Here is a 15,513-nt window from a genome sequence, read left to right as displayed (position 1 = left end):
TACTTTCATCGGTTCATCCCAAAAAAATTGGCTTCATCAGGAGTTGATCTGAACTGTGTAGATCTTCAGTGTTTTTATCGAACCTTTTCGACTTGAAATTGATACTAGTTGCTGATGATCGTCCTAAATCGATATCATCTCTTATAGTCTACTACGAAATACCCAGCAAATATCTTGAGATGATTTTAGAAATATATCTATAAAACTTTCACGAAAAACGTAATTGTGGTGGAAATAATATTCCAATCGAGCAATAACCCCTTACTCTGAGCAAATATCAAAGTAGTGTCAGTAGGAAAAGACCAGATACCGTGCTCCATTTGATGTATTTATTGGTTTCACAGCATGACAAATAAACTACCTTGACTTGGTTGTTCATTAATTTCAACATTCTTTACGATTGTTCAAGGTGGAACTTCAACCTGCTTTATTTAAATTTGGAACATTCACTGACTAGAATGCATAAACGCCCTCATTCGCATAACTGCATAAATAATAAATCGATTAATTTGAGAACAGAAAATATCTATGAGCATATATATATATATATATATATATATATATATATATATATATATATATATATATATATATATATATATATATATATATATATATATATATATATATATATATATATATATATATATATATATATACAGGGTCCTGCAACAGTGGCGCGGTGTTCCATATCTCTATATAGGAAGCAGATAGGAATCTAATTTTTTATAATATTACCTTATTGCTCGAGCTCGACAAAATAAAAATATTGGCGGTCACACAGGGTGTTCGATTTTTTCTGGGCGGATCCCAACTGTGTCTTTTTAAATGGCAACCTATATTTTTTATCGCTTTTTCGGTTTCTTCATAGAAAATAAAATAAACTTTATGCATATCTGCACTTCGAAAATAGTGATGTGTTTCGAGATATCTAGCATGACAGGTTTTTTTTTCCAATATTCGTCACTCAGAATATTTGAAATTATAAAGTGGTGCCAAGTCCAGTTGAAATTTTTTTTTGGTCGAATATTCTACATTGGTAACTCTCTCAAACGATATATCTGAAATCGACCTGTGATATACAGGGTATGAAAAACCGCTTGCCAAATATTGTAAATGAAAATTTGCAAAATCTTCCTTATATTAAATGGAACACCCTGTATATTATTGATCCATAAGAAGCGCCAACGAAACCTCTACAAATTTCATTAAGTATTCCCTATGGCTAAGTTCAATAGTTTTTCTTAAATGAGCATTTCTTTCGAAAAATGGTCATTTTTTCAAAGCGAAATCCATTTGACGACTGATAAGAATATACAAAAAATACCCTTTCCTTAGAATATCGCCCATTCCTAAAATTACCTGTTGCTAGATAAACAAGTTGCGAATTACACCACAAAATGGACGTTCTTGAATAGTTACAATAATTTCAAAAATCTCGGAATTTGTGCCATATTCTTTCGGTCTAAAACAACCTTTCAGCGAATGAAATATTTATTGGAAATCAAGTAGTCTGGCAAATGACAGAACAAAATATTTGGCTGCAAATGAATATTAAAATTTTTAGTCAATCGTGAAGTTGAACTGTCGGTATAATTTCATCAGAATGTTGTTATCAAAAAGTGATTTGATTGATATGATTTTCATATTAGGTGAATCAGACAGGAATTGTTTATTGGCAAGTAGAATTTATTCTCAACGGTATCCAGATAGAAGGCATCCAGATGAAAGATCTTTCCGAAAGGTCTTGGGACGATTCGTTGAAACTGGATCTATTAATTATTCCAAACATGAGCGCATCAAGCCAGCTACTAATGAAGATAATGAATTGCAAGTTCTTCTTGCTGTTGAAGAAGATCCTAGTAGGAGTCAACGACAAATTGGGGAAATAGTGGATATAAGTGAGAGATCAGTGCAACGAGTATTGAAGAAACATCGCTTGCATCCATACCACGTTCAGTTACATCAAGAACTACTGTATGCTGATTTCGAGAAAAGAGTGAGATTTTGCAATTGGGCCATGAACAAAATTCGTCGAAACGAATATTTTTTCAATAATATTTTATGGTCGGATGAATCGACATTCCATAAAAATGGATTTGTAAATCGACATAATTACCATTATTATGCGACAGAAAATCCTCACTTATTGAGACAGGTGGATTATCAACATAGGTGGTCGATAAATGTCTGGGGAGGCATCATTGGAGAATATGTAATTGGTCCATACTTTTTTGAGGGACATATGAATGGTGCAATGTATCTCAATTTCTTACGAAATGATTTACCAGGTTAGTTAGATGATATTCCTCTTGACCTCCGCAATAGAATGTGGTTACAACATGATGGTGCACCTGCTCACTATTCGGCAGAAGTGAGAGATCATCTAAATGAAGTATTTCCCAATAAATGGATAGGACGGAATGGGCCTGTACGGTGGCCCGCTAGATCACCAGATTTGACGAAACTAGATTTTTTCTTATGGGGATACATAAAAAATATGGTTTACGTTGAGCCACCAACTTCTCCCGAAAATATGCGACTTAGAATAACGAATGCTTTTCGCAACATTACACCAGCTGTCTTGCGCAGGGTAGAACAGTCTTTCAAACATAGACTTCAGCTCTGCATTCAAGAAAATGGAAGACATGTTGAACATATTTTATAAATGTTTCATTATCAACCTTAATTAAACTCTCCCTTTTGTAGTTTTGTAATTTGCCAGTTGACAAATTTGAATATCTAGAACTCAAGCTATGAATGAATATAATAACATGAAAAAAATAGTTATTTATAATGTTTCTTTCTTTTAACTTGTTTGGTTTGATATTGCACGATTTATGAGGGAAATTCTGCATCCAATGAAAAAATAATTTTCCATTTAGCAAAAAGTGATAGGTACATACATTTATTTCGTTAAAAAATATTTGTTTAGACACCTTCTAATGTACAAAATTGAAACAAGATATCTTCCGTATATTTTTATCAGTCGTCAAATGGATTTCGCTTTGAAAAAATGACCATTTTTCGAAAGAAATGCTCATTTAAGAAAAACTATTGAACTTAGCCATAGGGAATACTTAATGAAATTTGTAGAGGTTTCGTTGGCGCTTCTTATGGATCAATAATATACAGGGTGTTCCATTTAATCTAAGGAAGATTTTGCAAATTTTCATTTACAATATTTGGCAAGCGGTTTTTCATACCCTGTATATCACAGGTCGATTTCAGATATATCGTTTGAGAGAGTTACCAATGTAGAATATTCGATCAAAAAAAATTTCAACTGGACTTGGCACCACTTTATAATTTCAAATATTCTGAGTGACGAATATTGGAAAAAAAAACCTGTCATGCTAGATATCTCGAAAATCGTCAATATTTTCGAAGTGCAGATATACATAAAGTTTATTTTATTTTCTTTGAAGAAACCGAAAAAGCGATAAAAAATATAGGTTGCCATTTAAAAAGACACAGTTGGGATCCGCCCAGAAAAAATCGAACACCCTGTGTGACCGCCAATATTTTTATTTTGTCGAGCTCGAGCAATAAGGTAATATTATAGAAAATTAGATTCCTATCTGCTTTCTATATAGAGATATGGAACACCGCGCCACTGTTGCAGGACCCTGTATATATATATATATATATATATATATATATATATATATATATATATATATATATATATATATATATATATATATATATATATTCATCATCAGCTATTTTCTTTTGAATTCTACAAAAAAAGAAGAACAAGATGACAATAGTTGATACAATGAAGTATAAAATTACTTACCTACATGAAGACAAAAATTTTTATAATGGAGAAAAGAAAAGTATCATATGTTACCAATGAATAATTGGTCATAGTGACATATGTTAATTATAATGAAAATTTTTATATTTAGTGATATGAAGAAAGTTTATAACATCCTAGGTATCAATGACTGACGAATGGTAGGCTTGGAGCCTTTATATTCACTAATTAACATCAAAATCAAAAAACTCCACATGAAAACGACTTCTAATAAAAAAGATATGAACTGAATTGGATGGGAAAGGAGAATCAACTGTCAAAAACATATGAAGATATAAAGTCGAGATGATATGGAACAGTGACAAGAGACCTGTAAACAGAGAACACAACAAAAGGACCATCACCTGCATATTAAACACATATCAATACATGCTAGCTTGTTACAATAATTTGAAGATGTAATCTTATGAGTTTAATTGAGAGATCAGTACGGTAGGAAAAACAAATTGTCCGGATCAGCACCACCATGCGAGACATCTATCGCCCATACATGGAATGAAGAGAAAGGTTTCACATATATTGCTCATCTATGAGCTGATCGGGACAAATGTTCTTCCTACCGTACTGATCTCTCAGTTGAACTCATAGGATTACTTCTACAAATTATTTTAATAAGCTGGCATATACATATAGATGGTACGGGATCTGTTTGCTCAGAACACGAGTTGATATGTAGGTGATTATCCTTCTTCTGTTGTGTTCTATGTTTGCAGGTCTCTCGTCTCAGCTAATTCAGTTCGAATATCTTTCATCATGATTCGTTTTCATGTGGAGGTTTTTTTATTTTGATGTTAATTATTGGATGTAAAGGCTTCAAGCCTCCCATACTCCAGTCATTTATAGCCAGGATGCCATAAACTTCCTTTATATTACTGAATAATAAAATTCCACTATTATTGACATATATCATTGTGACCAATTATTCATTGGTAACATGGGATGATTCACTTGTCCATTTGAGTAATTTTATACATCATTGAATTAACTATTGTTATGTTGTTCTTCTTTTATTGTAGAATTAAAAAAAAGTTTGCTGATGATGAACCTATATAGGTTCAAAACTTGTACTGATTGATGGTTTTATCGTTCGAAGATCTGAGGGTGATATTGCTTTCTAGAGACGACTTTGAATTTTCTGCATCTTGAATCTACTATACTCCACTTCGAGATATAATGGACTTCTTCCACAGGTTGAATATAATTTATATTATTCGTTGCACAAATGAAAATTTAATACTGCCGAAAGTTGCTTCAAGTGAAAGAATATAGAATGAATCATGAAATCGTCAAGATTGAAGAACATTCAATTCGAAGAATACATGAAATATCATTTCATGCTAGAGAGCCTGAGAGAATATTACTTTCTCAACAGACCAAATTCCCAAAAAAAAACCGCTTTACTCTATATTAGTCAATATTATTTCTTTTTAAGTTACCACCAATTCATAAGGCTATTCAACAGAATTATTATACGATATTTTTCAACTAATCAAATACTTCATATTAATATATAAAATTATAATAAATTTGCTTCAAATACCACGTATCTTAAAAAACGCACCAGAACTGTCGCAAAGATACCTGGGCATCTGAAGAGATATAAAACACACTGACAGGTTTATACTTATGAGGAACGAAATCTTCTGAAACTTCTATACTATTGGAAAGTCGATCTTGTGTTAACCCATAGGAAATAAAATGAGTAAAAAAAAAGTTTTGTTGAATAATTTCATTGAAAAATATACTGAGCAGTAAAAAATAATTTGGAAGGTCCTAGGTACCAGTAATCACACCACTTTTTTAGCAATTGATCAGATGAAAAAATAATGAAATCGTTGGGCTTGGCGTAACCTGAGTAAATATGTAAATACTACGCCCAACGATTTCATTATTTTTTCTTCTGATATGTGCCATAGATTGCTGAGGAGAGTGGTGTGATGACTCCTACCTAGGACCTTCCGAATCATATTTTATTTTTCAGTACATTTTTCAATAAAACCGTTTAACATAATTTTTCACTTATTTTATTCTCAAGTTTTTAATTTCTAATTTTTATCCACTCACATGCCACACATTTCTCAGCACGTTTCACCTTAATTTGACTGGTGTATCACTAACGATGTATCATTTTCAGCCACCTATGCTTGAATCCCGATTCTGAGTTGACAAAGTTTGCATTTTTTTCATAGTGTATTACTATTCTGTAGCTGCGGCCATCTTGGATTTACAATGATACAGAATTTATTGAATTGTATTGTCATCAAAACTGAATATGTCTACCAAATATCAGATAAATCTATCAACAGAAAGGGGGTCAAACTTCAATTACTCAATTACATACTGTAGTAGTATGTTGCAGTCTCTTCAACCCTTCTTACAAGGAAGGGGTTGTTATTCCTTCTCCTCGGATATTTGCTCGAATTCAGCTTATACCTGAAAAAGGAAAGAGAAATGTTTTGAATTACTATGAACCAGTTGCCTAACTATCAGAGATATTGAATATCATTGTGGAAGATGTTTATCAATACATTCCCAAATGTTTGCAACATATAAAGCTATCATCGATATGGTCACATGTATCACCCATCTTTGAAATAGTGCTATTGGAAAAGTCTTATTTGCAAAATATTATGTGACAGTGTTTGTATGATATTCAACGAAAGTCATTTTTTATGGAGGAAAATCAGTTTCCATCGACCTTTTTTTGTATATTTGTTACCTTCCACAATTTGAAAAATATAAATATTATAATGGAAAACGTTATACAAGTGTAGAAAATTTCAATAAAGAAATATCACTAATTAAATCTGTTTTGAAAGATAACGCTTATCCAGATTCGTTCATGAATTCAACGATAAATGCAATTGGAAATAAAGAGTCAATTAAAAACCAAACTAACATACAAACAGCTTCACATATTCAACAACATCCAACTCAACAATTACCGACTCAACATCCACCGTCACCTTTTACAAATAACGTTATACCTTACATTCCAAGACTATCTGAAAAAATAAGACGAATTGGAAATATGTATGATGTTAGAACTACACTTTCAAAACAAAAAATAAACTTAGATCTATACTCACACATACAAAACCCAACAACACTGATGAAAAAACAAAAAATTGTATTTATGAAATACCTTGTTCTTGTGGTAAGAGTTACATTGGTGACATCTCGAGACCATTGAAAGTGCGTGAGAATGAACATCAAGATTACATTAAAAATAGACAATTCACAGGAACTTAATTTCAGAGCACATTTAAAAATCAGACGGTGAACATCGAGTGGAATGGAATAGGACAAGATCGATTACAAAATCGATCACGTCTCTAAGAGACGTAAGCTAAAAAAAATCAGCGTATATTCTCATATCTGGAGAAAATTGTATTCCGAATAGCTCCTTAGAAATAGACCGTACTTGGCTACCCATCTTGAAGAAAAATTTGGATAGTGGCGAAATGGCAACAGACTGATATCGGAGAGTACCTTGTATTATATCAAAATTGACATAATTTCATATTTCAAAACTCCTTTGACATCTGTCGAAGAAGTGCAGCAATAAATAATCAAAAAGAAATAACTGCCAATATATTAGAAGTTTTTTGTCCATTTCTGAAGACGGAGGCAGATTTTAGCCTCAGAAACGTTAAGACAAGTATTGTATTATTACTTAAAAATTTTTTTGATTGGCAAAATTGTTAAATACGATAAGTTACTGATAAATAGAAAATTTTTCTTTGCGAAAATACTTTTACACAGTAACTTATCGGGGTAAACTAAAAAATTTGCTCTCTACACTTGTATAAAGTTCTCCATTATAATTTTTGTATTTTTCAGATTGTTTCTATGACTTTTGTTATTATTATCATATAGATTTTTTCACGATTGAAATATTTGGTGAGATTCAGACGATTATTGATATCTCTCGTAACATCTCATTTACTGTGAGCTGATAATACGCTTCTTTCCATGAGTAAAAAATCTGTATTTCCACTGATGAAAGTATATCGTTGCATAAGTCGAAAACACAAACTAATGAACAAATGTATGAAGAAGAAAAGTATAGCTACTCACTTCGAAAGAAATATTTTTATTTCATTTCGTAAGAAACAGAATGTTTCATCTTCGCATTATTTCAAAGAGAATATTCTAAAGTAAACGTTATTAGTAAACCAAAATAACCGTTATCGAAGAAATCATGTCATGGTGTTTATGATTTTCAGTCAAAAAATAGTTGTTCTGGAATTTTATATCTTTATTATTTCCATGCTTCAAAAATTGAGTAATTCACACTGACTCGCAAATATATCTCATAAGAGACTGTCAGTTTTATAAATTCGTATTTTTCAATTCAGAAATAACTTCTTCCATAATTTCCAGGAATTTTATAATGGCAAATTTTTTCGTTTCTGTGAATATCACTATCATCGAAGTCTATATTGAAAAGCAACATTCGAAAAATAAAAAAAAAATGAATTGCCAATAGTAACTCTTTGCATGATCTACACATTTTTATGTAGCGTTTATTTTTTGAAATTGGTTGCTTTCTTCCTTTCCGAAAAATTATTCTGACCGAAAAATATAACCCTTCCAATTCAAACAAGATTTCCATGGCTGTTATTTAATCAAATAAGCGCTTGAATGTCATTACGTACTGTCAACGATAACATGAGAAGATTCAACTCATTCGTGACATAAAGTCGTAATTTTATGAATGAATTGAGTGCTTTCTCGCATTATGTTCCAGCTAAAAAAATTCAAAATTTTAATTGGCCCTTTGATTCAAAAGGTTGCTCACCCGTGCTCTGATTGATATCTAATTAATTTCCTTAACGAATTTTTGAAATACAGTATTGGTAGATTCCAACATTTTCTTTTATAAAGATGGAAAAATAGAAAGTCAAAATCTAAACTCACCATATTTCATGAACACTTTTGAATACATTTCGATAATGGATGGGTGTATTCTTTCTCCATCATCTAAAAGGCAAACATTTTGCATTCAACTGATATCAAAATCGGCAGCCTAGATTCTTTAGGATTCACTTCATACGAAAAAAATCTTATAGATACGAGTAGCTTTCGCTTGATCTCGCTGTTCAGTGCGGTGGCGAAGGTCATTGATAAAATTCCCCTCAGTAGATTTTTCAGCCTGGAAGATCGGATGCATTCACGAGGAGAAATTCAGGTTCCGAGATGTTGGAATATGACTTTCTAACTAATCCGGTTTGTTCACCGGGTGAATGAATCCTTCAACGAGGAAAAGAACATGGTTATGATCCTGTTGGAAATCCAGAAAGCTTTCGATGAAATTTGGAAAGAGGAGTTTGTCACCAAGATGATAGGCAGGTATGCCCTTATTTGTGCTTAGGATTCTTGAATCTTACCTGAGCAACCGAACTTTTCAATATGTTTTAAAACGGCTATTCGCAATAATTTTGGGACTTCACTTGCGTTGACACGGTCGCGGCTTCTCATCTAGCCGAAAGTTCCAAGTCTGCTGGAACTGCAGCATTGTTTGACGAGAAATTGAAAAGAAAACTTCTGTTTTATCCAGTAGCGGTTGAAACTTTTGGTGTTTATGGCCCGGAGTCTCTGTTATTCGTTCATGAACTTGGAAGGAGAATAGGCCAAGCAACGAAAGATCACCGTTCTACTTCTTTTTTGATAGAGAGAATTAGTATTGCTATTCAACGTGGCAATGCTGCTTCAGTACTTGGAACTATTCCTCCTTCACATAATTTTGATGAGATCATGCATTGCCCTAATTTCAGTTCGGAACTGAAACATCTTCGAAACAAGCCGAGATATGTGGATATTCATCAGTCTCCTATCAAGGTCAATTCACAAGTGATTGATCCACCTTCTTTTTTTTCAGTGCGGTCAGTGGACTCAGGTCATTCTTGTTCCCCAAATATGAGTTGCAGTCCTCGTAGAACTGGTTCCCTTTCAGTGGAAGAGCTTCATGAAGCAAGAGCCGAATCGATCCCTCTACGAAACCCTTCTTCACTTGGAAGGATCGATCGCAGCTTGAGAATTGGTCCTTATGGAGATTCTGTGAAACATGTTCTTCCTTACGAATCAGTAGATAGTTGTCCTGAAAATCTAGAAAAGAAAATTGAATTGGATAATTTAGGAAACACTTGCTACATGAATAGCATTTTACAAGTGTTGTTCATGACGAAGAATTTCAAGAACGAAGTTTTAATGATGAACGAGAACGGGAATGTTTCCTACTTATTCATCAAACTCAAACACCTGTTCATGCAGCTTCAGTTTCGTAAGAAGGTATCATCTTTCCCTCCAACCGATTTTCTGGAGTCTTTGAAGTCCACTAAATACTCGATAGGACAACAAGAGGATTGTTCCGAATTCTTGGGGTTCTTGTTGAATACTCTTCGTGAGCAAAACAATACCAAAATCATTACTCCTGACCGCTCTGAACTGAATGATTCCGTACAGCCCATCTCGTCTTGTGTTTATAAATCTTTTGCTGGAAAACTCCTCACTTGTTTACTTTGTGGCAAATGTTTAAGAAGTACCGAAAATTAATGTGAATTTCTGGAACTTCATCTAGCTTTTCCTAATATGACTAATAACCAGTCCGTGCAAAGCTTATTGTTGAATCATCTGAAAATGGAATTTTCAACAGATTATGATCGACTGTATTGTCAAACATGCTCCAAACTAACTGACTGTTATAAGGAAACAAGTATATCTGAGGCACCGGTCAATCTAATAATGACACTGATGATTTTCAAACAAGACTCAATCTCTAACGGAAGCAAGAAATTTTTCGGAGGATTCGAAATAGATGATCATTTCAACCTAGCAGACCACTATTATAATATTCATTATTACGGACTGGTTTAAGTTTGACGATAGTCGTGTCACGAAGTGTTAAAAAGATAGTTGATTAACAATTTAATTTGATAAAAGTAAATTATTATGAATAAATTAAAAAAAAAATTTTTAGTTTTATTATTAAATAGAAAAAATTATTTTTATAATAGAATATTAGTATTGAGAAAGATTTTTTTAGATAATATTAAAGAAAAATCAATTTTTTGTACCTTGTGTATCAGGGTTTATTAAAATAAATTATTTAATTAATTATTCCGAAGTTAAAAGGGCTAAATAAATATATTTATTATTGTAGAATAAATATTATAAATATATATTTAGTAATGAAATGTTATTCGTTTTTAAATATATCTGATTTTTTAAGAAATAAATTTAATTTATTTATTAAAAATAATAAATTAAATTAAAAATTTATTATTATTAATATAAAATATTTTTGGGGATGAGCTTAAAAATAGAATTTTACTAATTATTTAAAAAGTCGACCAATGAAGTCGCCCCGGAGCGCCAATTAATTTTTATTGTTGTTTTTATTTTATTTTTATCGTTATTTTGATATGTTTTGAATATATTCAATTCAGAGATTTTGCCATAGTAATTAGATTCTTTGTATATATTATTGAATGAGAACACTAAAAAAATATTTCACGGGAAAAATTTTCAACTACTCTAGCTGTTCAACATTAGGCCATTTTAAGTTCATTTCATATGATGGACGAACGTTAAGCGGTATTTAAATTTCTACTATGCAAAAAAAATAAAAAATGTTGTACTCATAATGGATTACGGTATATGCGACACTTGATAGTATCACTTGGTACTCGATAAAATCTTCATGAAAATAAACCATGCTGAAAAAAATATTTTCGTTGTTTATTGTTTGATACGTCTGTAGTTTCAAATAAGTATTACTGAAAACTATCTTCTAGCGAATTATCGTTCTGCGCATTCTTAAAAAAACCGGTCAACAAGACGACAGTTTTTTTTTTATTTAGGTTAAGCTCGCGGAAAGAACTGAACTATTTTGTGTGATCTTGTACGAAATTTGGGCGTGGACAAGGTTGATTTCGGAATATAAAACGTTGTGGACACCTAGTTCGGACATCACTTGTTCGGGTTCCAAAACAGCTAACAGGTCCAATCAAAATGAACGCATTCGTAAGTACATTGATTGAGTAACCACGTTTCGTAATTATTACTAATCGTTTTTGTCTTCGATGAAGTAATACCACAATATTTCACAGCTTCGGTGAACGCTTCAGATAAAATTTAGTAATGTTTCTATTCATTTTTGTTATTTAACATTAATATTTATGTTTGTTTCCCAATCACAATTCAATAATAATTCCATTTAATATTCTGATAGAACTTTTAAACAACATATGTCTATAATCTGTAAGATTTTGGATGAATATGCAGAATGACTACTTTCTACATTGGATTCAATTATTTTCTGGCAGTGGCATTAAAGCGATAGTTTGATGAATACTTCATCCGTGTTCATATTATATCTAAAACAAAATAAAAAGTGCAAAATATACATAATCATAGAATTTCAACGACGATGGTAACTCATGAAGTGAAATATTTAGCCACGCCATTTTCAATGAATTCTGATGACAGCATTTCACCTAATGCTGTTTTTTTTTTCGAGTCTATATTCACTAACAGAATATTCAATAACCAATAAGGCTCATGTCCAGAACAATTGATTTCACATTTTGATGTTCCTTCTCACTTCGTATTTAAAAATGATGTCATAAATTGATTTGATTTCCATCCATGATTGGTAGACGAAATACTATTTAACTTTGTGCGAGCAAACAAAACAAAAACTTAACGGATAGGTAGAAAAATATGAAAAATCGTGTCATTTCCCTTTTTACAAAACATTTATACATACATTTTTCAGTGTTATGCATAATGATAATGCATCAAATCTATGAATATTTTACATTGGACATCAATTCAAATAAAAATTTTGGCCCACAAACAACCGAAATAATTCAAAAAGCAAAAGAATAAATCATACTATTTTCAACATGTTTTTTTATTCAAGTTATATAGTTAAATCAAATCAAAAAACACTTTTTTTTCTGAATTCTACCGTTCCCAACTATTGATGAATACATCAAACGTCGCCGTTTTATACCACTAGTGTTATGCAGTATAATAATATAACCCTCTACATATCAAAAGGAAAACAAAATCATTTCAAAATGTGTCTAAAAAACGTTCTTATTGGCAAAGCATAAAAATATAAACTGAATAGGAATGTGGGAAAGTAAAAATAAAGTTGAGTATGAAAACACAGTATTTCAATAAATACAAATAAAATGTGTGATGATCATATTCATATAAGTACATCATACTTTCCGAATATTTAAGGAAAATAACACTAGCTTCAATATTATAGGCCGTAGTTCTTGCCCTAGGAGCACTCTCGTACGCCAGTGCCGGAGTCATCTCCACAGCACATGGTTACGTAGCTCCAGGAGTAGTTGCTGCCCCGTATGCTGTTCCCTACCTGGTCGCCCCTTACGCTACCGCTTACGCCGCCCCCTTGGCCGTCCTCCCAGCTGGTCACGGCCTCGAAGGTCAATATGTCCACGACCACACCGAGAAACTCTACGACGACGGTTCCTACAAACCAGAAGCTCGCGCAGTGCCCTTGGCTGCTAGTCCCTACGGTTTGGTCCCAGCTGGATCAGGACTCGAAGGACAGTACGTCCAGGACAACCTCGAGAAGTTGTACGATGACGGTGAATACAAACCTGAAGCTCATCCCATTCCTTTGAGCGCTAGCCCCTACGGATTGGTGCCCTCTGGATCTGGGGCAGAAGGTGCTTACGTGCATGATGTAAGCGAGAAGCTGTTCGATGACGGTTCATACAAACCTGAAGTGTATCATTGATTTTGATTTTGTATAGATAGTTTGTAAGGAATATAAATATCTTCGAAAATCACTTGGATAATTTTCTTTCGACCGAGTCCAGATGAGCATTCGAGATATGAAAACCATAGATATAGTTTTTGAGAATCACCCATAATAACAATTTGACAATAATTCCTATATTTTTTGATAGGGTCCAAAATAATTGGAAATTTTTCGAATTCAGAATGAATAATTCAAAATTTCACATTCTCGAATATATCCAAGGAAAAATTATGATAATGTGAAGCCAAGTATATGGCCGGTAACTCAATACTCATTTTCGGTAGAGTTCGAAATGAAGATTCTACGAAACGCTGCTGAGCTTATACTGAACTTTTGATTACCAAATGATATCGATTGAATGATCACCATAGAAATTATTATGGAAAAAACTGAACTATACGGTATTTATTGCACGTGTAAAAAAATGTAAGTTGAGACCTAACCTCGTGAAGTAATGTAGTATTCATATAGATAATAAATCAATATGTTTTATAAATGTTCATTATCACTCCCAATTGGACTGATATTTTCGTTATAGAATGCATAATATTCTCAATATCCAAAATGGGAACTCATTTCGAAACTGAAATATTAGTTGTGAACATACTTACATTTATTCGACTGAATTTCAATCAAGGTCATTATTATAAAATAGTAACTGTGGTACCCTCCTTCCCTTAGAAATTTGATGAGATATTGAGTGGTAGTTGAAATGAACGAATAAACTTTATATTATGAGAGTTTGACGAAGCTTGCTGTATATGCCTGCTAATGTGTAGTCCTACCCATACCAAAAAGGCTTTGAATAACCTGAAATTTCACAGATTATTCCACATCATTCGATGCTGTTGTTGAGTGTTTCACAATGATGAAGAATGTTCTGGGAAGTTCCTAGACTATTTTCGAACATTCTGCAATATTTCAGAAAGTTCCAGTTTGTTCTGGAATGTAAAATGCTTTTTCGAATACCCTCAAATGTTTTTGACAATCATAGAAATTTTTGAAGGGCGGAATTTCTAGCCCTCATGTATTCACAAGTGGGTTCTTTAGACTTCTTCCCAGAATATTTCGAATTATCCCTGAGTGAGGCGAAAGTTTTATAGTGAATTCCAGGTTTTGGAAACGGAAAAAGTGTTTTCCGGAACGTCGAGCACTAAAGAAAGCTTAGTATGAGTATTTAATTTTTTCAATTGGATTCTTCAGTGGTTTATATTACGCAGTAGCTTTTCGAGGTGAACTTTTCAGTTTGCAGATTCTCTGTTGATTCAGTTTTGCTTATTTTTCAGATTGTGGAAGGATATATATATATATATATTGTTGGGAAATTTTTTCAGTTGAATTTCCCAACAATGTCTGAAAATATTAAAGACTGAGAAACTCATGAATAATATATAAAACGGAATAAGCATAAACCATATGATTTTTGATTCGAAACAATTGAATTATAATCGAATTTATTAATTTTCATATATTCAGCAAGAAACCAGTTCAAATTTTACTTGATTTTATTTTCCATTTTCATCTGTCATGGGGAAGGTGTTCTCAAAGTAATGAAACCTTTATCATAGGAATCATAGTACCTTCTTGAGAATTTAACTGGATAATATTTTAGGAAACAATTTGGGGAGAGTACCAATATTGAACATTGAGAAATAAACGAAGAATATTGTAAATGAAATAGCAATGAAACAGTTGTTATCACCCGAAGACGATTGTAGTAGATACTAACAATCGAAACGTCGTGACATAACTTGGTTTGAAATCTTTTAATTTTAACTTTGATTATTTTTCATTTTTTGTTAATGATAATTTTTAATTTTCAGCTTTAATTTCTTTTGAATTTTTATTTTTTGATTGTTGTTTGGTTTTTAGGTTATTTCTT

General features: G+C 32.3%; 2 protein-coding genes across 7 annotated transcripts in view; both read left to right on the top strand.

Annotated features, from left to right (window-relative positions):
* Positions 1 to 15,513, top strand: part of nolo (ADAMTS-like no long nerve cord) — an 875,808-nt gene that overhangs the window by 711,281 nt on the left and 149,014 nt on the right. The gene's annotated exons all lie outside the window — the stretch shown is intronic.
* On the top strand, positions 11,691 to 13,659 carry LOC111505394 (uncharacterized). Its single transcript, XM_023160187.2, has 2 exons — positions 11,691 to 11,851; positions 13,110 to 13,659. The coding sequence occupies exons 1-2, from the start codon at positions 11,840 to 11,842 to the stop codon at positions 13,605 to 13,607; spliced, it is 510 nt and encodes a 169-aa protein (XP_023015955.2). The 5' UTR covers positions 11,691 to 11,839; the 3' UTR covers positions 13,608 to 13,659.

Source organism: Leptinotarsa decemlineata, unplaced genomic scaffold, assembly GCF_025532065.1.
Source record: "Leptinotarsa decemlineata unplaced genomic scaffold, Ldec_3_MD MMD2_tig00078422_RagTag_RagTag, whole genome shotgun sequence".
NCBI classification, from domain to species: Eukaryota; Metazoa; Arthropoda; class Insecta; order Coleoptera; family Chrysomelidae; genus Leptinotarsa; species Leptinotarsa decemlineata.
Note: the sequence above shows the minus strand (reverse complement) of the source record. Positions and strands in the feature narration are given on the sequence as shown.